The following is a 24,499-nucleotide window of genomic DNA, read 5'->3' as shown; positions in this document are numbered from 1 at the left end:
AATTCAAGTCTTGTGGTATCTGAACTGTTAAGTTCAGTGACAATGTTGATTCAAGATACAACTGCTGTAAAAAAGAAAAAAGTCCTTTATTGCTGGAAATGATTACAAAGGAAATTGAAAATAAAACTACCAACATCATAGCACTTATATATGTATGCTTGAAATGGCTATACAGTACTTAGAATACTGTGAACAGCTCTGATTGCCATATCAAAAAAGACAAATCGTGAAATCAAGAACACACAAACAAGTGATCACTATGCTAGAGCAACCACTTTATAAGGAAAGGTTAAAACATTTGGGGCTTTTTCGGAAAAAGAAAGGTTTGGGGAAAATCCAAACATATGTGTGGATTGGAGAAAATAGACTGGGAAGTTTCCTTGCGTTCCATCTCATAATAATGTATACTTAATAATGGGGAATTGAGGACAGACCTAAGGGAGTGAGTGCTTCTTTAAATACTGCATAGTTAAACTACATAATTCACTACTGCAAGATCTTATGATAGCCACCAATACTGGAAGGCATTAAATTTCCAAATAAGGCTTTCAATGGCTATTAGTCATTGTGGTGTCATATCTCTCAGTATCCAACAGGTAACTTAAAGGCGTGCACACACGCCCACACACACAGCTGCTGGGAAACGTGAGCAAGAAAGAGTTATCCCATTCCTGTTCTGCTTGTAGGCTTCATATAGACTACTATGAGTACAGAATGCTGGAGTTGACTGGCTGCCTGTATAATCCAATACAGTTCCTCATATGTTATACTGTTGTAATAACATTTGCAAAAGAATTCTACCATGTAATGTATATACTATTTGAAATGCATTTTGAGAAGCTGTATAGTCAGATTTCTCATCTACCCAGAGAATTATACTGTAAAACTGAAGTTTTCTCTTTGCTTAACAAAATCACGTGACTAATGCAATAAAACTAAAAAATGTGATTTTTACAGAAAATAGGAAACTAGGGATCAATTTCAAGGAAAGAGGGATGCATACCTAAAATATAAATGAGCAAGCGTAGTTCAATAGATACCATGTTAAAATGAAAATATAAAGGAGTTCACACGCTTACTCTCAGTCGGTTTATAAAACTGGCAGGAATGATCCAATGTTAAAGAGTTTGCAAGGTTTCAATATTTCAGTATTTTCTAATTCAATTAAGTAGAGTATTGGTACTCTTTTTATGAGGAGCCATTCAGTGACAGTGGAGAAAAGCAGTCCATGACTATAATTGGTTCTTTGCACCATCCAGAGAATAAGCAGGATTTCTTGTGCTTATATTTATATGGCCCAGATACAAACCCATTAATTATAAAAATATAGGCCAATATACCATATGAGGTATACACTGAGTCTTCTTAAAAACAATAGCAGGACCAAGACTGATACCCCAAAAAACATTAAGAAGAAACTATTCCTTAGTGATATTACCAAAGTTGTCATAAAAATAGCATCCTAAAAACATCAGAAATGCTTGAATAGACCAACCTATCCTAAGACAACATCAGTCATTGTCTGTCAGCACTGCTCTTCTACTGTCTATCTAGGACAAATAACTAGCCAAGAAAGTAAATGAATACAAATTAGATGTCAGAAATCAGTAGAACATTTCAGTATCCCAGGACACAATGACACTTAAGCTGAGGTCACCTTACTAGCAAGAAGGCTTCAAAGGGAGAAATGAAATTGTTAAAAATAAAAAGCATTAGCTGCTTTGATTCTGTTCTGCCTAGATTCAAACAGGTTGCATACTTGACCTAACATATCAAGGTTAGAAAAATAATATTATTCCCAACCGTTGCTGCTGCGAATGGGTCACTCTGTTCCTATCCTGTAAACCAGGCTTGAACAAATTGACAGATGTGATGGGTCAATATTAAGTTCAAGCCACTCCTCTCCATGCTCAGTCTTGACTGCCTGCAACTCCTCAGGTTACCCTTCCTCCTCTCTTACCCCATCCACCCTTCACATGTCTGATCTAAATTATAGTGTGAATGCAGTTTGGCCCCATTTTGCCTACCCAGGCTCAATGTTTATTATTATTATTATTATTATTTATTTATTTATTTGATCAGTCATATGACCATTTAAAAATAGGACACGAGTAAAAAACAAGGCAACAAGGTGAAGACAGCAGTCGACCTTCTATTTATAGTCAGAATCTTATTTTCCTGGTTCTTCTTTCAGGAAATGAGAGGAGATTCCATCTGAACATTAGGAAGAACTTCCTGACTGTGAGAGCCGTTCAGCAGTGGAACTCTCTGCCCCGGAGTGTGGTGGAGGCTCCTTCTTTGGAAGCTTTTAAGCAGAGGCTGGATGGCCATTTGTCAGGGGTGATTTGAATGCAATATTCCTGCTTCTTGGCAGGGGGTTGGACTGGATGGCCCATGAGGTCTCTTCCAACTCTTTGATTCTATGATTCTATGAAATCTGCTCTTTTCTTAATAGCTTTCAGAATAAAAAGGCTTACTCTGATTACGCTGGATCTTTCCTGCCCTTGCAAGAGGGATGTCAGAATATCATTTCTGTTGGGGGACCTGCAGTTGGATAATATTGGATGTAAATATCTGTCTCGCAGTTCAGTATATGCTGAACAGTCAATTAAGAAATGTTTAATGTCTTCCACTGTTTGTTCTCCCCAGATGCAGAATCTCTCACTTCTTGGGATGTTACAGTAGCACCCGGTTTGCACCATAGTATCGAGTTGTTCTTCTTAAGGGTAGAGGAAGTGGAATAGTTAGGTAGTGCTCTAAATGAATATTCCTTTTGTGGGAAGCTAAAAACCTTGTGGCTGAAGACCTACCTATGCTCTCTAGGTCCAGCTGTGCATAGACATCCCTAATGCGCCGCTTGAGCACTTGCCCTGCCCCCGGACCCAAAACACCCAGAAATTGCAAAGGCAGACCGAATCCAATGTTATGGAATTTGTAAGTTGCAGTTTTTCATGATCTCTAGCCTTCTTTGCCAAAGAGTACTGTTTTCCAAATAAACGACAACTCCCACGACTCCACGGCATTGAGTCAGGACAGTTAAAGTGATATCAAACTGCATTGATTCTACCATGTTTATTTTTTATTTATCATATTTGTTGGTAAATAAAAAACACTGAGGGGGGTCTCAGAGCGGGAGAATCAAGACTTTCAAAAAGTTGCTTTTCCTTTTTCCTTTTAAAAAACCCCACTTGTTGCAAAATCTCGCAGAATGAATCCAGAAATAATGCATTTTAACTGCTATGACTCAGTGCTATGGAATCCTGGGAGTTGTATTTTGGTGAGGCACTAGCATTCTTTTGAAGCCAAAGCTTGTGAAACTCCAGTTTCCATGATTACACAGCATTGAGCCATAGCAGTTAAAGTGGTGTCAAACTGCATATTTCAACAGTGTATGCACCTCCAAATGTAGGAGAAAGGAATGAAGGGCTGCAATGGGGATAAAATGAAGAGAAGGAGAGTAATGAAGTGCTTCAATGGGGTTGAAAGGAGGGGAAGGAGGGAAACTCCCTGTGGCCTTCCCCTAAATCCCTTAGCGGGTTGCATCTGACACCTGGGTCGTATGTTGTGTAGGCCTGCTGTAAAAACGCCATCTCTTGAATTTAATGGTCTTTGAGTTCCATCACATTTATATTTCATATGGTACCCTCTAAGTGGTTGACTCAGTTAAGGTAACTACAACCCTGCCTTTGCAGGCCATTAATAACAAGGTCTAAACACACCTTTAGGTTCACTTGTAGTATTTCTGCTACCCTCTCAATACAGAACTGCTGACAGACTCTGCCCAGGCGCCCTAGTCCCCTGGCCACTAAATAGATTCATGTGCACCATGCCCATGTGCTCTAAGATATCAGTTTGATTGCCCAATCCTCACAATCTAAGGTTACTATATACTCACGTGAATTCTCCCATCCTTAATGGCTGGTCCATCTTCAGCAAGTCGAAGAATAAACAGTCCCATATTATACTCCTTCCCTCCCCGAAGGCTGAATCCAAAGCCCCGAGGACCTCTGTCTAGTTCTACTGGGTAAGATCCAGGACTCTGATCAGAAAGTAAAGAGACTAAGATCACCTTTGGGGAAAATGTTCACCTCTTTGTCAGATAAATGTTTTATTTACGAATTTCAGAGGAAAATATAAGAGCACAATTGTAATTTTAGCCCAATATTTAACTTACCCATAACATCATTCTATTAGTTATTTTAGCAGTTTCCCCATGATTTCTACACACAGACTCTACTCCCATTGCAATCCACATATGGTTTAAAAGACAATAACTATTTTGACAAAATACAAATATGCACTTTTCAGTTTCTTTAGGAGTTTAGGACTGCAAGTTAAAAAAGTGATGGGAGCATTGTTAAAACAACTGACCTGTTCTTTTTTATTACTTATGGAAATGTAAAGAAATCTTAGTGGATGAAGCATTATAAATATGTATAAATATTGTACTATTGTAATATTGGGCTAGAGACAAACTGAAGTGAAATATGTGGACCAGCATTCGTGGTTTTCAAGCTCATTAGAAAATCACCCTTGGTGAAAGCTCTATGAAACTCTGTAGTATTTATAAGAAATTGACATTTGCATTTTTCTGTTCTTTAACATATTCTAACTATCAAACCAATTAACTAGAACAGCTCATTAATAGCATCTTCACATCTTTTCCACCCCACCCCTCAGAACATTAATTTTAAGCAGAAATAAGTCATGCAACTGAAAGATACCTTTCTCCTCTGTTTTTTTAAAAGGAAAGAACAAATATATCCTAAGGGATACCCCCCCCCCACTAAAAAGGCCATATTTTCCTTCAAAATTCTCAGTGGAGTTCCTGCATTGACCTAAAACTATGGCCTGCACATATTTTGCAGATATGTCTTTACATTTTTATACTTCAATGTATAAAGGATTATATATTATAGACAGTATAGCAGAACCTCCAAATTAAAAAAGACATCATGGATTTTGTTAATTCTGTAGAAGATTACGGTTCAAATGCTAAATAAATATTTGCTACAGAACAATACAGGTCCACACAATGGAAAACAGTTAAATAGGAACTTTACAGAAAAGACCATATACTTGAGAATGCTTGCTCCCTATGACAGAGACAACACTCTCTGATGGCGAGAAGTGCTTGTAATTGCTGCATTGTTCTTTTCCACCATCAGCTTCTGTAGCACACCTGAAATAGAAGGAAATGTAAAGATACTTACTACATTTATTAGGACTGTTTCCGCAAGCTAATATTTGTACAATATCCCTGTTAAAATTTTACTTGTTTGCATATGAGAACTGCAATACAAAGGAGGGTGTCTGCTAGTGATGGAAAATGAAAGTGTTTCTAGCCAAATCCTGAATTCAGCATCCTTAATGGAAGGAAAGGCAGAATATTACCCACTGTCATGAATTGGAGGGGTCAGAAATTCTAATTAAATTCTTGGACTTCAATTAATATCTCAAGGCATTCCCCCATTGTGACACCTTTCATGTCAAAAATAGTTCTTTGAGGGAAATCATACTGATAATATCACACTGGCAAACTGGTACAAGATCTGGAGAAAATGCAAAATTTTAAAATATGAAATCTTGAAGAGTAAAGCTTATAAGATTTTCATCCCAAATGCATATTGGAAACTTTAAAGTACTCAGCTACTGTACTTCCATTTTGGGGGAGAAATTTGCTCTCCAATTCTTTGTCATAGAGCCCTATAGCTTGCCTTCTGGTCTTGGAAGTCTCTTGCTGAAATTATTCACTAAGTTTTGACTGACTCCTTTTAAGATGAAATCACAGAAATCATAAACTTTAGGAATCCCTAGAATTATTATTTCTTACATTGTAAGAATTTGGGATTTAGCTAGTGAATCACATCGGGTTATTTTTTCTCTTAGTCCTGGATCTTCTCCAGGCTTAGTTTGTCCATCTTTGACAGCCCTGCCAAGATCTCTCTTTTTTGCAATGTTCCAGTAGAATGATAAGAATGCTGTAAACCACTTTGAGTCCTCCCAGGGGTGAGCGGTAAATATATGCAGTTAATAGTAATGATACATAACATCTCTCAGGAAAGCCTAGAAACACTCAGGACAGGTAATTTCTATCATCCCTTAAATGCTACTCTTTGAGAGCATTTTCTCTGTGCATTGGCAGGTGCCTGTGCCTGCCAATGTGAAGGCACCTCTTTCTATGGTGTGCAAGTGTGTGATTTGGGGAAATACAACCATCTCCCTTTTGGCAGAACTCTTGTCATTCGGTTTTCTCCTCAAAAGTACTTTTGTACCTCAAGTTGTTTGCCTTCTCTTGCAATCTGAATCCAGTCCTCAGTAACATAATTACAGTTTGGAAGTTAAAACCTTATGAGCCTTGCTTGGCTATCTGAAATAATATTTTCCCATTTGGAAGCACCTATCTTATACACAACTAATTAGATATCCAATTACTGTTTATGACTTATGAGGCTCTATCATAATATTTGTGTGTATTTTGATTCTTGGCTATTTAATAAATGTCTCCTTTCGATAGCTCTGAGTATATATGAGTGTAAATGAACAAATATGTCTAAGACATATTACTGTCAAGACCTTAGGTTTGTATATTCAGATCAAGTATACTTTCACAAAAGAGATCTGCAAGGATGTGTAGCACATGGGTGTTCTCCCCAAAATGGTTTGTAGTGAATTTCCACAGGAACCTACTAAAGTTAAGCCAGGTTCAGACTGTATTCTTTACTTCTCAAACAAGAAATATAGACTAAAATCCTATAATAGAGTATAGATGATGAGAACATATGTAATGACAAACATAGAAGGGGTGTTGATATAAGGGAAGAACAGACAGATCCTGATTCTACAGGCTGCCCCCCACCCCTGCAAAATATGTAGCCCAGCTCAAACTGAGGCAAATTCTGTTGGACATCCTCTAGACTTTATGTATGTTAAGATGGGCATATAATTGTTCTTAAATTTGCGCTAGAACAAAAACGGGATCTATGGAGTCCTCAAGACACAAGTGATCCCCCCCCCCCCCAAAAAAAAAGGAATATTGTGCATCCCATGATCTCCCTGACTCTTCATCCTTTCAATTTAAATTTTTGCAAAGTGTCTAAAAAAAGATGTTACTTTGGTCACAATAGACTCCAAAGATGATAAAGGTTTGCATCCTTATTTTGTCTCACTTTCCCTCCCAAATGGAAAACTCTTGGAAAGTATATTGTAGTTATTGCAATGGTGGTTATGTGGTCCACAAAGGGTTGGATCAAGGCAAAAATGGCCCTATGGCCACCTGTCCTAGATTATTGCTAGGCATCTGAAGGGAGATGTTGCAATATCTATTTTGCACGCTGAAATAATTAAACCTAAATAAAATGAATTTGCCATTTGCCATTAACCATTTAACCACAACCTAGAGAGAACATCTTGTTTTCCAGCAATCTGAAAATAAAAGAAGTTTTTGTACCTGTCATTGGGCCCAGAGCTGGCTGATACTGGTCCAATAGATCTATGCTGTAGGGCTGGACTCTGCCTAGCAGAGTTTGTTCCTGAAGGGGGACCTCGGTGATCTAATGAAGGCAGAAGTGCAAATTAGAGGCAATGTAGTAAATATACCTTAAAGGCTGCTGATTTTATCATAATGTCTATACTGATGTAGACTGCTACTTTATATAGCATCTTTATGTTTACAGCTATTGTGACCAATTAACTACCTGATTGTTAGCCTGATGGCAATGAACCTATCTGTAGTGAGCTCTGCTAGTCCTCAGATGGCAGTCATGGGCCTAAGTCTTGTTCATACTTCCAATCAGAGCAAATAAACTGAATCAAATGTTGAATGGGACTCACACTGGCAGTCCTAATAGGAATCAGGCTGTAGAGTTCACCACTGGAGCTACACTTGAAGACTTATAAGTCTGGAAGAACCAGCCAATTCTACTGATAAAGTCTTTGAAACAAAAGTGTCACCTACACCGTGATGAAGTGTCAGAATAGGACTTATGGCAGCAAACATACATATATATGCTGTATACATATACATATGTAGGTAACGAAGGACAGCAGCACATATTCTTGTGTTTTCCACGGCATTACACAGACAACAACGATGTTGTTGTCAATCACTAACTGAAAACAACCATTTAAAATCCTAAAATGCCTGTTGAGGAACTTGTCTAGTTAAGCTGGGTTGTACTCAAATCACTACAAGCAGCAAAACTGGGCAGCAAATTATCTGAAAAAAACTTCAGTCATACCTCTGTCTCCCATGCAACATACATACTGACTATGACAATAAATCGAAACAGACTTACTCAAGAAACACTTTCTGAAAAAAATATGATTAGACACTAAGTCTAAGTGTAAGCTTAAACATGTGTTTCTGCTATTCAGGGTGCAACAAAAAAACCTATCTCTCAGTTAAGAGTTTAGTTGAGTGAGAACAGCGCTGAGTAGCAAGGAAGTGAAAATGCTATTGGATATTTCATGCTAGCAAGTATGTGTACCAAGTTAATTTCTGGCATATAACATGTATTCACATTTACGGGTCCGTGTGGTAATGTCAATGCCCTTGAATCGTACATTTCACTGATCCCCAAAGTAGGTTATTAACTTCAATTTCCCAGCAATGTACAGCCCTGTAGAATCCAGCAAAGGTTTGCCTGAGCTTATTACTATGACATGCCTAGAAGAATTTTTTCCACAAAGACAAATGTCAACGTTTTCTCCTGGTCTATATTCAGAGTTTTAATTAATAAGCACAGGTAAGGAAAAGGCCATCTGTCTGTTTACATTCCCCTCTCCTTGACTTCTCCTTTTCTCCCTAGAATTTTTACTTTCTACATGACTGGGGCTGACAAGCTTCTGTTTTGTGCAAAATGTTAGCAGAATGCTTTCTGGAGCATGAAGCATAATTTGTTTGTTCTTCACATTAAAGAGACTGGGGGAGGGGAAGAGAGCTAATTTTTGGCTTTTTTCTGTGCTAAAAGGAGAAGGAGAGTAGAGTTTTGTATAGGGGCATTAAGATTTCCAGTTTAAGAGATGCTCATTAATGAGAACACAACAGAAAAAAGAAAATATGACATTGAGTGTTATGGCAGATACTGATTCTGCTGCTGTTTTGGTTTTGACACCATTTGAGTGTGACATTGGCTCTGTGGTCTTTTGCATTAACTTTCCCTCCATAGCAATATGACTATAAACATTGTTGTGACCTGGACATTTACTGTTCTTACATACATAGAGTTTCCTAAATTCAAATTCATATGAAGCAGTTATTTTAAGAATATATTTCTATAGATCCTTAAATTATACAGTTCATGGGAAACATCTCCTCAACCATAAAGTGTAGGTGATTAATAAGTGGGATTTAAAAAAATAATAATTTGTCATTTAAAATCATATATTGTTATCTCCAGATTTTACTTCCAGCATGTCAAGAAAACAAGCTCCTGTTAGTGGGTGCTTGTTGTTGTTCATTCGTTCAGTCGTCTCCGACTCTTCGTGACCTCATGGACCAGCCCACGCCAGAGCTCCCTGTCGGCCGTCACCACCCCCAGCTCCTTCAAGGTCAGTCCAGTCACTTCAAGGATGCCATCCATCCATCTTGCCCTTGGTCGGCCCCTCTTCCTTTTGCCTTCCACTTTCCCCAGCATAATTGTCTTCTCTAGGCTTTCCTGTCTCCTCATGATGTGGCCAAAGTACTTCAACTTTGTCTCTAGTATCTTTCCCTCCAGTGAGCAGTCGGGCTTTATTTCCTGGAGGATGGACTGGTTGGATCTTCTCGCAGTCCAAGGCACTCTCAGAACTTTCCTCCAACACCACAGCTCAAAAGCATCGATCTTCCTTCGCTCAGCCTTCCCTAAGGTCCAGCTCTCACATCCGTAGGTGACTACAGGGAATACCATGGCTTTGACTAGGCGGATCTTTGTTGCAAGTCTGATGTCTCTACTCTTCACTATTTTATCGAGACTGGACATTGCTCTCCTCCCAAGAAGTAAGCGTCTTCTGATTTCCTGGCCACAGTCTGCATCTGCAGTAATCTTTGCACCTAGAAATACAAAGTCTGTCACGGCCTCCACGGTTTCTCCCTCTATTTTCCAGTTGTCAATCATTCTTGTTGCCATAATCTTGGTTTTTTTGACGTTTAGCTGCAACCCAGCTTTTGCGCTTTCTTCTTTCACCTTGATTAGAAGGCTCCTCAGCTCCTCCTCGCTTTCGGCCATCAGAGTGGTGTCATCTGCATATCTGAGGTTGTTAATGTTTCTTCCAGCAATTTTCACCCCAGCTTTGCATTCATCAAGCCCCGCACATCGCATGATGTGTTCTGCATACAAGTTAAAAAGGTTGGGTGAGAGGATGCAGCCTTGCCGTACGCCTTTCCCAATCTTGAACCAGTCTGTTGTTCCGTGGTCAGTTCTGACTGTTGCTACTTGGTCCTTGTACAGATTCCTCAGGAGAGAGACAAGGTGGCTTGGTATGCCCATCCCACTAAGAACTTGCCACAATTTATTATGATCCACACAGTCAAAGGCTTTAGAATAGTCAATGAAGCAGAAGTAGATGTTTTTCTGAAACTCCCTGCTTTTCTCCATTATCCAGCGGATATTGGCAATTTGGTCTCTCGTTCCTCTGCCTTTTCTAAACCCAGCTTGAACATCTGGCAACTCTCGCTCCATGTATTGCTGGAGTCTTCCTTGCAGGATCTTGAGCATTACCTTACTGGCATGAGAAATAAGGGCCACTGTACGGAAGTTTGAGCAATCTTTCGCATTTCCCTTTTTTGGTATGGGGATATAAGTTGATTTTTTCCAGTCTGATGGCCATTCTTGTGTTTTCCATATTTGCTGGCAAATGGAATGCATCACCTTGACAGCATCATCTTTTAAGATTTTAAACAGTTCAGCTGGGATCCCGTCGTCTCCTGCTGCCTTGTTGTTAGCAATGCTTCTTAAGGCCCATTCAACCTCACTCCTCAGGATGTCTGGTTCTAATTCATTCACCACACCGTCAAAACTATCCTCAATATTATTATCCTTCCTATACAGATCTTCTGTATAGTCTCGCCACCTTCTCTTGATCTCTTCAGCTTCTGTTAGGTCCCTGCCATCTTTGTTTCTTATCATGCCAATTTTTGCCTGAAATTTACCTCCAATGTTTCTAATTTTCTGGAAGAGGTCTCTTGTCCTTCCTATTCTGTTGTCTTCTTCCACTTCCATGCATTGCTTATTTAAAAATAGTTCCTTATCTCTTCTGGCTAACCTCTGGAATTGCGCATTTAACCGGGCATATCTCCCCTTATCCCTGTTTCCTTTTGCTTTCCTCCTTTCTTGGGCTACTTCCAGTGTCTCAGCAGTGGGTGCTTATTCTTGGGTATTAACAGAAAAAAGTAGTTCGAGTTGACAATGATTCAAAGTCAAGGACAAAGCAGACCAGCATATTGTCAATATCGTATTTGCTGTGTTTACTACTGACTGTCATTTGGTTTAAAATGAAACAAAGTTGGAAATTATTATTCATCATCATAATTAGGTTATGTCATAAAAAAACCCTCCTTTCTTGTTCAGTGTTCAATATGGCGAATAAAGTCTTTAATATTCTATATAACACATAACATACTATATATAACACATACATACTATATAACACATAACATCAGCCTTCGACAAAACATACTAAATATTTGTGGTCAATGTCCAATTAGGAGAACAATTCTGAAGGCATGCTGCCATTGTTGTTTAAAATGGTGACGAACTTAATTTCTTACAAAATAATGATAGCAAGACTACACAGTCTGGAAAAACACAACAGTTTGCTGAACTGAATCAAAACTTCCCTTGAAATGATTGGATTTTACATGTTTATACTAAGTTATTTGTGTAGGGAATAATGCTACATAAAGAACAATGTTACAACAGTACACAGGATTTCTTCATATATAAAAATAATTTTCATTTTATTACTGAAGATTTTTAGCACAGAGATTTTTTGTAGCCAAGAAGATTGAAGAGAAAAGGTGAGGGAAGAAGATGAGACAGTGGTCAGATTTAATTCTTATCGAATTCCCACAAAATGAGTTAGACAAAAATGAAAAACACAATGCTTTCACATCTGCACTTTTAAAACTCAAATCTTCTAGTAGTAGTGTTTCAAAAGTAGCTTTTACTGTTTGAGGAGGGAATGGTTCTTATCAGTTCTTGTGGGTTTTTTCGGGCTATATGGCCATGTTCTAGAGGCATTTCTCCTGACGTTTCGCCTGCATCTATGGCAGGCATCCTCAGAGGGTGAGGTCTGGAGCTGGGAAAAAGGGGGTTTATATATCTGTGGAAAGACCAGGGTGAGACAAAAGGCTACTGTAAGATGGGCTAGGTGTGAATCTTTTCAATTGACCACCTTGATTAGCATACAATGGGCTGACTGTGCCTGGAGCAAACTCTTAATGAAAGGTGATTAGATGTCCCTGCCTGTTTTTCTCTCTGTTGTTTTAATTTTAGAATTTTTTAAAACTGGTAGCCAAATTTTGTTCATTTTCATGGTTTCTTCCTTTCTGTTGAAATTGTCCACATGTTTGTGGATTTCAATGGCTTCTCTGTGTAGCCTGACATGGTGGTTGTGAGAGTGGTCCAGCATTTTTGTGTTCTCAAATAGAATGCTGTGTCCAGGTTGGTTCATCAGGTGCTCTGCTATGGCTGATTTCTCTGGTTGGAGTAGTCTGCAGTGCCTTTCATGTTCCTTGATGCGTGTCTGGGCGCTGCGTTTGGTGGTCCCTATGTAGACTTGTCCACAGCTGCATGGTACACGGTAGACTCCTGCAGAGGTGAGAGGATCCCTCTTGTCCTTTGCTGAACGTAGCATTTGTTGAATTTTCTTGGTGGGTTTGTAGATTGTTTGTATGTTGTGTTTCCTCATCAGCTTCCCTATGCGGTCAGTGGTTCCCTTGATGTATGGCAGGGACACTTTTCCTCTGGGTGGATCTTCATCTTTATTCTTGTGGCTTGTTCTTGGTCTTGCAGCTCTTCTGATGTCCGAGGTGGAGTATCCATTGGCCTGTAGAGCCCAGTTGAGGTGGTTCAGTTCATCTTGGAGGAGGTGGGGTTCACAGATTCTTTTTGCACGGTCTGTCAAGGCTTTGATGGTGCTTCTTTTTTGACTTGGGTGATGGTTGGAGTTTTTATGTAGATATCTATCTGTGTGTGTGGGTTTTCTGTAGACGGTGTGACCCAATTGTTGATCTGGTTTGCGGATGACTAGGACATCTAGAAAAGGCAGTCTTCCTTCCTTTTCTATTTCCATAGTGAACTGGATGTTAGGGTGGATGCTGTTAAGATGTTCCAGGAACCTGTTGAGTTCTTCTTCTCCATGGCTCCAAATGGTGAAAGTGTCATCCACATATCTGAACCATATAGTGGGCTTTTTGGTTGCTGTTTCAAGAGCTTGTTTTTCAAATTGTTCCATGTAGAAGTTAGCTATGACTGGGCTGAGAGGGCTCCCCATAGCTACTCCATCTTTCTGTTCGTAGAATTCATTATCCCACTGAAAATAGCTGGTGGTGAGGCAATGGTGAAACAGCGCCGTGATGTCTTCTGGGAACCTCTGGTTGATGAGTGCCATGGTGTCTGCAACTGGGACCATGGTAAATAGAGACACCACATCGAAGCTGATCAGTTTATCATTTGTATTTAGCTTGAGATTGCTGATTTTTTCAATGAAGTGGGCGGAGTCCTTGATGTAGTGTGTTGTGAGCCCAATGTGGCTTTGTAACTGTGCAGCAAGAAATTTGGCTAAGTCATATGTGGGGGACCCAATGGCACTCACGATTGGTCTGAGTGGGGTGGAGTCCTTATGGATTTTGGGGAGTCCATAAAGCCTGGGTGGAAGGGCTTCCGACTTACATAGCTGCTGTCGTATGTCGAAGTTGATGGAGGAGTTTTTAATTAGAGTGTTGGTTTTTCTGGTTATTTTGGAAGTTGGGTCTTGCTTAAGCTTTCTGTATATGGTAGGGTCCAGGAGTTTTCTGATCTTCTCCTTGTATTGCTCTGTATGCATGATGACTGTGGCATTCCCCTTGTCTGCTGGCAGAATGAGGATATCAGGATCTGAATTTAGGTCTCGAATGGCTTCTCTTTCCTTCCTAGTAATGTTACTGGAGGGGAGTTTTGCCTTTTTCAGGATCCTTGCTGCTTCCGCTCGTACTTCTTCTGCTTCTTCCTCTGGTAGGCGGTAAATTGCTGATTCGACATTGGCAATGATGTTTTCTACTGGGATCCTGGTGGAGGTTACAGCAAAGTTTCCTCCTTTCGCTAGTATGGATACTTGGTCTTCAGAGAGTTGTCTGTCTGTCAGGTTGATGATGGTCCGTGATGTATCCAGTTCTGGTTTCGGCTGTTGCTTTTGTCGTTTGTGGAATTTTTGTTTTTGTCTGTTGGTGTGGACAACCATATTCTTCTCCATTTTCCTGTAAGTGAGATTGTCTATTTTGTCCCAGTCCTGGGAATTCATCTTCTGGCTGATATTGATATGCAGATGCAGCAGTTCCTTGTCTGTGTTTGCGAGTTCTTTGCGGATGGTGTGGATTCTCTCTCTTAAGAGGTTGCGTTCCAGGCGGTCATAGATCCGGTGAGCCTGTGGTGTTTTGAAAGTCCTTTTGGCTGCGAGAAATTGTGGGATGGTATCTGTGTCTCTGCAGCGTAGAAGGAAAGTCAGGGAGCACAGTAGATGTGCTTTCCTGGTCCTTAGTTTCTCCAATTTCCGTGTGTCTTGGAACAGTTTCTCCCCGTAGAGATGTTCAATGTATTGTCGAAGGCTTTCATGGCCGGAATCACTCAGTTCTTGTGGGTTTTTTCGGGCTATATGGCCATGTTCTAGAGGCATTTCTCCTGACGTTTCGCCTGCATCTATGGCAGGCATCCTCAGAGGGTGAGGTCTGGAGCTGGGAAAAAGGGGGTTTATATATCTGTGGAAAGACCAGGGTGAGACAAAAGGCTACTGTAAGATGGGCTAGCTCCAGACCTCACCCTCTGAGGATGCCTGCCATAGATGCAGGCGAAACGTCAGGAGAAATGCCTCTAGAACATGGCCATATAGCCCGAAAAAACCCACAAGAACTGAGTGATTCCGGCCATGAAAGCCTTCGACAATACAATGGTTCTTATTTGTTTTTTGTTGAATAGATGAACTACAGGTTCTGTAAGCATTTGGCCCCAATTCTTGAGAGAGATTTGCCCTGGTTAGCTTTTGCAGCTATGTTTTGTACAAGCTAGAAGTTTTGAAGAAGGCTTCAAAGGAAATGAATTACAATAGTCCCATTTAGGTAAGCTTTTGCACAGCCCAGGAGAAGTCGCAGTTGATGTACTAGCTGAAAGTGAAGGAAAGCAGCATACAGCACAGATACTTCCCAGGCCTCCAAGTAACAGAACTAAGCCTGTTGTTGTTCATTCGTTTAGTCGTCTCCGACTCTTCGTGACCTCATGGACCAGCCTACGCCAGAGCTCCCTGTCGGCCGTTACCACCCCCAGCTCCTTCAAGGTCAGTCCAGTCACTTCAAGGATGCCATCCATCCATCTTGCCCTTGGTCGGCCCCTCTTCCTTTTGCCTTCCACTTTCCCCAGCATGATTGTCTTCTCTAGGCTTTCCTGTCTCCTCATGATGTGGCCAAAGTACTTCAACTTTGTCTCTAGTATCTTTCCCTCCAGTGAGCAGTCGGGCTTTATTTCCTGGAGGATGGACTGGTTGGATCTTCTCGCAGTCCAAGGCACTCTCAGCACTTTCCTCCAACACCACAGCTCAAAAGCATCTATCTTTCTTCGCTCAGCCTTCCCTAAGGTCCAGCTCTCACAACTAAGCCTATTTTTTCCAATACCACATTTTGGAATTCACTATAGAGTAGGGCCACTGAAATACAGTACTCTTCAACCTTTAACACAGCTTACAGACCCAAAAAGATAAAAAGGGCTTTGAAAGTTGCTGACAAGTCCTGATTGTTACCTGTGCATGACACTGTCTGAAGCAATATGATGATACAAAAGTATATGAGTAGCTGACACATCCTTACCTTCATCAGCAACAACAGTGAGTGTGACAGTATTTCCTGCATCTTTGATCAGCTGCACAATGTTTTCATGTGAGAGGTCAATGATTGATTGACCATTCACTGCTGAGATTCTGTCCCCTACTTTCAGTTTTCCACAATGATCAGCTGGACTCCCTTCAATGACACGGCCAATTTTATGTGGAATCACTGGAAATAAAAAAAAGGTTATTGGCCTCTAGTACTCATTATTAGAAAGGAACTCCTATTAGGTATTATAGTAAAAACTCCTGTACACATTGTTTGGAAATAGGACATTTATAAATAATGGCATTATTTGAAGTATTTTACTTTTAGAAGAAGTTTACTTTTAACAGAATCACAGAATCGTTGAGTTGGACGAGACCCCATGGGCCATCCAGTCCAACTCCTTGCCAAGAAGCAGGAAAATCTCATTCAAAGCACCCCCGATACATGGCCATCCAGCCTCTGTTTAGAAGCCTCCAAAGAAGGAGCCTCTACCACACTCTGGGGGAGAGATCCACTGCTGAACAGCTCTTACAATCAGGAAGTTCTTCCTAATGTTCAGGTGGATCTCCTTTCTTGTAGTTTGAAGCCACTGTTCCACGTTCTAGTTTCCAGGGCAGCAGAAAACAAGCTTGCTCCTCCCTCCCTATGACTTCCTCCCACATATTTATACATGACCATCATGTCTAGTAACATTAACCCATAAGTTTTTTTCCATGTTCTGCTCTTATATAACAGTTAAACTGCCATTTCTCTCCTAATACTAGCATACAAAAGGATGCTAAGAGGTTCTTGCAAGAAACTCTTATTTGCACTTCTAAGAATCATAACATCTTGAGATTTCCTGAGAAGATAAAGACTACAATTCGCATCAGAATTGGTCAATGATTCTCATATTATCCTGATATTCACGTTTCCTGAGAATCAACAGTGGGATTGATACCTGTAAAAACTGTATGATCAAGTCTAATGACAATCAACTTTTAATTTCCACTCTAAAACCATGGTAAATAATACTTAGCTGTTCCATATATGGTACTTTTTAGATATTCAACTGGAAATCTTGACAATCACATATTATATAAATCAGTCTTAAGATCCTCATCTTTCAATATGTTCAAATTAAGTCTAAATATAGGTATGATAATATGAACCATAAATACAAATATATTCAAATATGCATGTGTGTGTGTACGTGTATCCATACATATACATATATACGCTTACACATACACACTGTACTTTTACAATATATAAATAACTCCAGAAACCCTAGACTTTCTGTCTCCTCTATGGGATAACACTGCTATTATATTCTCTAACAAATCTATCTATTTCAGTTTATGGAGAAACTTTGGGTGATTGCTGCTACATATAACCAAAAAATATATCTAAATAAAGTATCATCTGTCTTCAAATTCTCTGAGAAAGTAGGATAAATGATTTTCTTCTGAAATTTTCTGCACACTCCATCAAGTTCAGCTACTACTGGAGAAAATGAAATTACTATTTTTTGACAATAATTACTCGATTTTCCACATGAAATTTGTTCTATCTTACTAGTTATTGATGTCAAGTTGTCTAATCTGTGTTTATCTGGGTCATTTTTCAATAAAATCTAAACCATGTTCACTTCACTGAAGGTCATTTAATCAATCTCCTGGAATCACACCATTTGTTCAGTAATTCAGAATATACAATGCTTAGATTCAGATGTTTCCTTCCATAACTTAGGTATTCTTGTGTGAAAATTACATTGAAAGCCATCTGTTTATATTCCCATCATTCTATTTTTCCCAAAGGCCTAAAACAGACAGAGGTGTAGGTCTGCCTGGATCCTTGCACCTGCTCATGCTCCTTCTATGACTTACTGTAATACAGAACACTGAAAATTTAATTCTGTTTGCTGTGGCGACAATATCAACAAAGAGTATCAAATAAATTTTGTGCCAATTTAATAAAGGGAGGGGATCCTTATTACAAATATAGTCAGTATCACAGATTATACTCTCCATACTAAAAAAAAGCTCACACCTAACTGGAAGGATGAGTTTAACAATGGGTGTTTTATCATAAACCATACTTTGCAGGAAGGAAAAAGACGGGATAAAGATATACCTAGCAAAATTCGCATTTCAAACAATGACAGTAAATTTCATACAGCTTCTGAAAGTCATATGCATTGTGAAACTAAGGTGTTGTTAAACTTGCAATCAATGAAATAGCTGTCTAGCCATATGAATAATTTTTTCTGCATTTCTTCTAAATTTTAATTTAATCTCATTCTGACTATAAACCCAAAACCGATGTGTGATTATGAATGCAGTGTTAGCTGCAGGATCACTGCATATAAGGAGACCCATAACACTACATGAACCACAGCAGGTTAACCGCAAACTGTAAAAAAAGGCACTCAAGTGTAAACAATAAACAATACCTCCAAAGAATCCCCCAAAGCCCAGCCCTACTATTTGAGGCCATACAATGTTGATATAAGTATTTGGTTATCTTCCATGAATTTCTACAGAAGCTCCATATTTTCAATTGCATCATTTTTCAAATACAATAATGTTTTATTATGCGACATCAGGATTACACAGGGGAATTTGACTTCATTATCAACAATATTTTTTTCTCTGATGCCGTCTAAGCTCTGACTAGGCAGCATGAAAATCATATTTCATATTTCTAACTCAGGGCACATAATCAATTCTACAGCATCAGAGGGTGACAGTGCCAGTTCCAATCGTTTCCATAGCAACTGCCTTCAGAAAGGAGAATGAAGAATCTCCGAATAGTGACCTAGTACTACAACTGTACCTCATTTTTCATAACCACCTCCTATTTCACAAAGTGCACTGTGGCAAGGTACTTTAAAATGGAGTTCAAGAACAAACTTTTTGTAAAAATAAAAGCATAGGAAGTCTGAAAATTGTAAACTATGGAGAGAGTATTGTTGAAGGCTTTCATGGCTGGAATCACTGGGTTGTGAGTTTTCCGGGCTGTATGACTATTTTCCAGAAGCATTCTCTCCTGACGTTTCACCTGCATCAATGGCAGGCATCCTCAGAAGATCCTCACAACCTCTGAGGATGCCAGCCATAGATGCAGGCGAAATGTCAAGAAAACAGCCATACGGCCCAAAAAGCTCAAAACAACCCAAACTACGGAGAGTCAGACACCATTCCAGTAATAGCCACCAATGTTATTAGAATATCTGCTGAAAAAAAATGAATAAATAAACAAACAAGAAAAAAAGAGACAACCTGCATCACAGCAAAAGATTGCAGGAAGTAATTTGATGGATTTCAAAAAGTCTGTCATTCCATTCTCCATATTCTATTTGAATTTTAGGAACAGAACAAACGTAATCAACATACTTTCTAAAATATTTCAAAGGATACTTACAGAAGGAAAACCCTAGATGAATAGCAACAGCAATTTGGTTTTCAAATATATTCTTACAAGACATTAAATGTTTCTATTATAAGTACTGGAACATGAACGATTGTAGAAATATTTGGAGATGTATTACCAAATTAATTTTAAAAAATGTCCTTCAGGCTATTCTCTTGTCCTTTGCAGAAGTTTGAGCTGAAGACATGTAATCAGGTTGAGTACCAATATATCCTATATTGCAATAAAAATTAGTCAGTTCCATTATCTGGAGTCTATTTATTGAAACCAGGTAAAAAAATCCAAACACAGTGTGGTGTGGTGGCCCCTTCCTATGAAATCCTAGGGTTTGTAGTGTTGTGAGGCACTGCGGGGCTCTGGCTGGGAATTCTAAATGAACCTCCATGAACTGCTGAACTCACGATTCCATAAGATGGAGTCATAGCAGTTAAAGTGCTATAATTCTATATTGTGAATATAATAATAATAATAATCATCATCATCATCATCATCATCATCTTTATTTATAACCCGCCTCCATCTCCCCAAAGGGGACTTGGGGCGGCTAACATGAGGCCAAGCCCAAAATAAAGCAACACAATTAGACAAAAAATAACAGGAAAAAACATCGTAACAAAATATATAAAATAACAGATAAAATAAACAATATAAAACAATATAATGAAATCAAACACAGAGGGTGGGCCAGATGTATGAGATAAAATGTTAAAAGCTTAAAACCCTGGGAGAGTTAGGAATAAAAAGTGCATTTATGAGAGAGAAGCCCAAGAAGCAGTGGAGTTTGGTCACTGCTGAAGGTACTTTATTGAGGGGACAACTGTAGATGGAAATAGGCAAATGGGTTGAGTGGTCACTCTCTGAAGGCGCATTCGAAGAGCCAAGTTTTTAAAGCCTTATTAAAGGCTGCTAGGGTAGGGGCTTGCCTGAGCTCCCCAGGTAACGGGTTCCAAAGGTGGAGGGCCACAGCGGAGAAGGCGCTCTCCCTCGTACCCACAAATTGGGCTTGTGATAGTGGAAGGGGCAAGAGGAGGACCTCTCCAGAAGATTGAAGAGATCTTGTAGGTTTGTGGTAGGAAATGTGGTCACAAAGGGAGGTGGGTCCCAAACCGTTTAGGGCTTTGAAGGTGATGACCTGCACCTTGAATTGGGACTGGAAGATGAACGGCAGCCAGTGGAGCTCCTTAAACAGGGGAGTTGACCGCTCCCTGTAATCTGCCCCAGTTAGAACTCTGGCTGCCGAGCGCTGGACTAAATGAAGTTTCCGGGCTGTCTTCAAGGGAAGCCCCATGTAGAGTGCATTACAATAGTCCAATCTAGAGGTAACTAAGGCATGGACCACCGTGGTCAAGTCAGACTTTGTGAGGTATGGTCACAGCTGGCACACAAGTTTTAATTGTGCGAAGGCCCTCCTTTGCAAAATAAAAATATTTTTGTGGTCCCGTATTACACAGGGGAGTACATATACTTTTTTACCAAATTCCCTCTGTGTGGCATGAGGAGCATTTTCACTATGTTTCACAATTGTCAGAGGCTAGAGAAGCGTACTGCCTCCCAGGAGATCTTAGAAAGTTGTACTCCTCCCATTTATTTATTTTATTTTTATTTATTTAACTTGTATACTGCTACTCCCAATTTGGCTTGGAGCAGTTTACAGAAAAAGATTAAAACAACAGTTAGCTTTAAAAATAACCACAACAATAACAATAGGCAGCGAGGACAGGCATAGCCCGGGTTGCTCACCCATCAAAAGCTTGCCGGAAAAGAAAAGTTTTACAGGTTTTCCGAAAAGCAAGTAGGTCTCGGATGGTTTGAGTTTCAACTTGCAAGGCATTCCATAAATAAGGGGCTACAATCAAGAAGGCTCTATTACTAGTAGATGACAAATGATAGGTCCAGATGTTAGAGACTGCAAGCAAATTTTGGTCTTCAGACCGAAGTAATCTCTGGGGTTGGTAGGGGGATAAGCGGGTCCTCAGGTACGTCGGCCCCAGACCATATAAGGCCTTAAAGGTTAGTACCAGCACCTTGAAAGTGATCCAGTACTCAATCGGTAGCCAGTGCAGCTGTTGGAGAATTGGGGTGATACGACACCTTGCCGGCACCCCAGCGAGAAGACAAGCCGCCGCATTTTGCACCAGCTTCAGTTTCCGGATCACTGACAAAGGAAGGCCAATGTAGAGGGTGTTACAGTAGTCAAGCCTCAAGATGACCGTTGCCTGGATCACTGTAGCCAGGTCGTTCCTAGATAGGTAGGGAGCCAGTCGCCTAGCCTGACATAGATGGAAAAACGCAGATCTGCTCACAGCAGAGACCTGGGCCTCTGTCCAATAAAACACCAAGACTCTTTACAGAAGATGACGGACGTAGTGTCTCACCATGCAGAGTAGGCAGCTGGATCTCCCTCCCACCCGGACGGCCCAGCCAAAGGATCTCCATCTTCACTGGATTCACTCTCAACCTGCTGGCACGCAACCATCCAGTAATGGCCTCAAGGCACTGATGGAAATTTTCGGGTACGGAGTCCGGCCGGTCCGCCATCATCAGAATGAGCTGAGTGTTGTCAGCGTACTTTTGGCACTCAAGCCCAAAGTTTCGCACCAGTCGGGCAAGTGGTCGTCCGACTGGTGCGATGTTAAATAACAGAGGAGAGAGATATTAAATAACAGAGGAGAGAGAATGGCTCCTTGCGGGACCCCGCATACTAGCGGAGACCTCTCGGAAACCATCCCTCCCCTCAACATTTCAACATTAAAAGTCTTATCTTTTTATTCAAAATTCTGAATAGACTGTGTTGGGGCATTTTTGCCATTTTGAGGGACACACTGGATCATTTCAGATCTGAGAGATGCCTTTCTTTACATCAGAATGTTACCCAGAATTCAATAATACTTGGCCATGAGTGATGTAATAATAAACCCAGAAGTCACTTCCTTTTTTAAAAAAATGCATGGCCTAGGTTTAAAATGATTTGGGGGCTAGACACATAGTGAAAATGCTCCTCATGCCACACAGAGGGAATTTGGTAAAAAAGTATATTTACTCCCCTGTGGAATATGGGACCACAAAAATATTTTTATTTGGCACAGAAACCCCACAAGAATTGATGCTATAATGGGAGGCAATTCTAAAAGCAAGTGCCACAGGACAAATGATCTTCTCCATGGACACTATCTTTCTTATCTTACACACACACACACACACACCCCTACAAGAAAAAAGGATACTCAACCTGTATATATTGAAGGGTGCAAGTCCTAACTATCAGGCTTAAATAGCAATTAAGCTGGTCTTTTGAGCCAAATGAAGTTTTGAAGCAGTGAGATATATTTAGATGTACCAAAAAAACAGAATAGGTGAGAATTCTGGCTTTTTCTCAATGGGCAGCATGTTTGTCTACGCTGCCTCCTTTCAGTTGACCTGCAACCAGTGGTTGCTTTAATAAAACTATGTAATACAATTTTTGTTCCTGGATTATAAATGTCATTTCCTAACTGATTCCATCATAAAAACATCTTGCAGCACATTTTACTATAGTTTTTCAATTAAGTCTCAACCAATTCATCATAGTTTGTGGCAGCCACAAAAATGAAGTTTCTGGAGTATAACAACTACTTCACACAAGTACGTACCGAAACAATTGAACAGGAATAACACTTTCAAACCAGGAACAGATTCCCCCCCCCCCCCCCCCAAATTTTGTTACATAGTGTAATCAGAAACTAATGATGAAAAAACAACTTCCAATTATAGCCAATAGAATATTTCTAATTTTTCTTTCCATGAAAATGGTCAGAGGTTAGTGCTTTTGAAGTTAGTGGTTTCCCATTTCTTGTTTGTTAGGAAGTGGATGATGAAATCTCAGCAGTCTTTATTAATTTTCACATTCCAGATGTGATCAGCAATGATGGAAAATTCACCTGGGTCAAATGACAGCAGCTAGACTATTGTTTGAATAGTCTTCAAGGGCATTCCAATAACAGGCAGGTTTGGATGTGACCAAAGCATGGAAATAGGTCACCATTTCCCAATATATTAGTGCTAGTGCTTGATGGTAACAGCTCACCTATACTGGGAAGTGACGCTGAGATCTCTAGGTACTTACCACCAGGTGGTGGCTTGTTTTTCGAGGTAAGGATCACAAAGCCAAAACCTTCATTCTCCTTTCGTTGTAGCAAAACATCATATGCCTCTGAGAACTGTTTACTAAGTAGCTCTACTCGATTTGGTCTAGGAGAGCCATTCTGGGAGGAAATGGCAACTTGAGATTGAGATGATGAGTCTTCTTCTGGTTGCTTCTCTACTACAAACACCACAAAAATAGGAGCATGAATGAATCAGCAAATCAGCAAATCCCAAGACATCGCTGTGTCACTCTGGAATATTAATATGCAAAGATATTTAGTAATAAATGCTACCGGAATTGTGGGAGTTGTTGTTTGGTGAGGCACCAGCACTCTTTCAAAGGGAAGGCTAAAGACCATGTCAAACTACAACATCCATGCCTCTACAACACTGAGCCAATGCAGTTAAAAATGTGTCAAATTGCATTAATATTACAAATGTAGACGCACACTTAGTCTATGAAAGCGAATGCTATCAACCTCATTCTCTCACTTAAGCTCCATCCACAATGTCATATAATGCAGTCTGAAACTACATTATATGGTCAGTGTAGGCCCCTTCTACACTGCCATACAAAATCCAGATTAACTACTTTGAACTGGATTATATGGTAGTGTAGACTCATATAATCCAGTTCAAAGCAGATAATCTGGATGTTATTATCAATATGAAGCTAAATTAACAGTAATAAACACCGCTGTATTTGACAGAATCAAGAAGATATAGGTGCAGAGCAGCTATAAAACAGAATGCCTTTAAAACTATACCACAAAATAGAATTTAAATGACTGTAAAGTACACACAGTATGTGGAGACTAACAAGAGAAACAGACCAAAGTAGAAGATGAATGCCATCTGTTAGGGTGCTTTGATTGTGCTTTTCCTACATGACAGAGGTTGGACTAGACGGCCCATGCAGTCTTT

The 24,499-nt window shown here is 39.9% G+C and overlaps 1 protein-coding gene across 2 annotated transcripts in view; it reads right to left on the bottom strand.

The window, feature by feature from the left end:
• Window positions 1–24,499, bottom strand: part of MAGI3 (membrane associated guanylate kinase, WW and PDZ domain containing 3) — a 173,610-nt gene that overhangs the window by 13,785 nt on the left and 135,326 nt on the right. For both annotated transcript variants that reach the window (XM_067468086.1, XM_067468087.1), the window contains exons 15-19: window positions 23,556–23,753; window positions 16,034–16,219; window positions 7,451–7,553; window positions 5,080–5,182; window positions 3,896–4,039 (exon numbers count right to left, since the gene is read on the bottom strand). In XM_067468086.1, coding sequence (XP_067324187.1) covers window positions 3,896–4,039; window positions 5,080–5,182; window positions 7,451–7,553; window positions 16,034–16,219; window positions 23,556–23,753 — 734 coding nt within the window. The remainder of the gene's footprint in view (window positions 1–3,895; window positions 4,040–5,079; window positions 5,183–7,450; window positions 7,554–16,033; window positions 16,220–23,555; window positions 23,754–24,499) is intronic.

The sequence above is a fragment of the Anolis sagrei genome, chromosome 4 (assembly GCF_037176765.1).
Source record: "Anolis sagrei isolate rAnoSag1 chromosome 4, rAnoSag1.mat, whole genome shotgun sequence".
Classification (NCBI taxonomy): domain Eukaryota; kingdom Metazoa; phylum Chordata; class Lepidosauria; order Squamata; family Dactyloidae; genus Anolis; species Anolis sagrei.
This window is presented reverse-complemented; position numbering and strand designations above follow the sequence as displayed.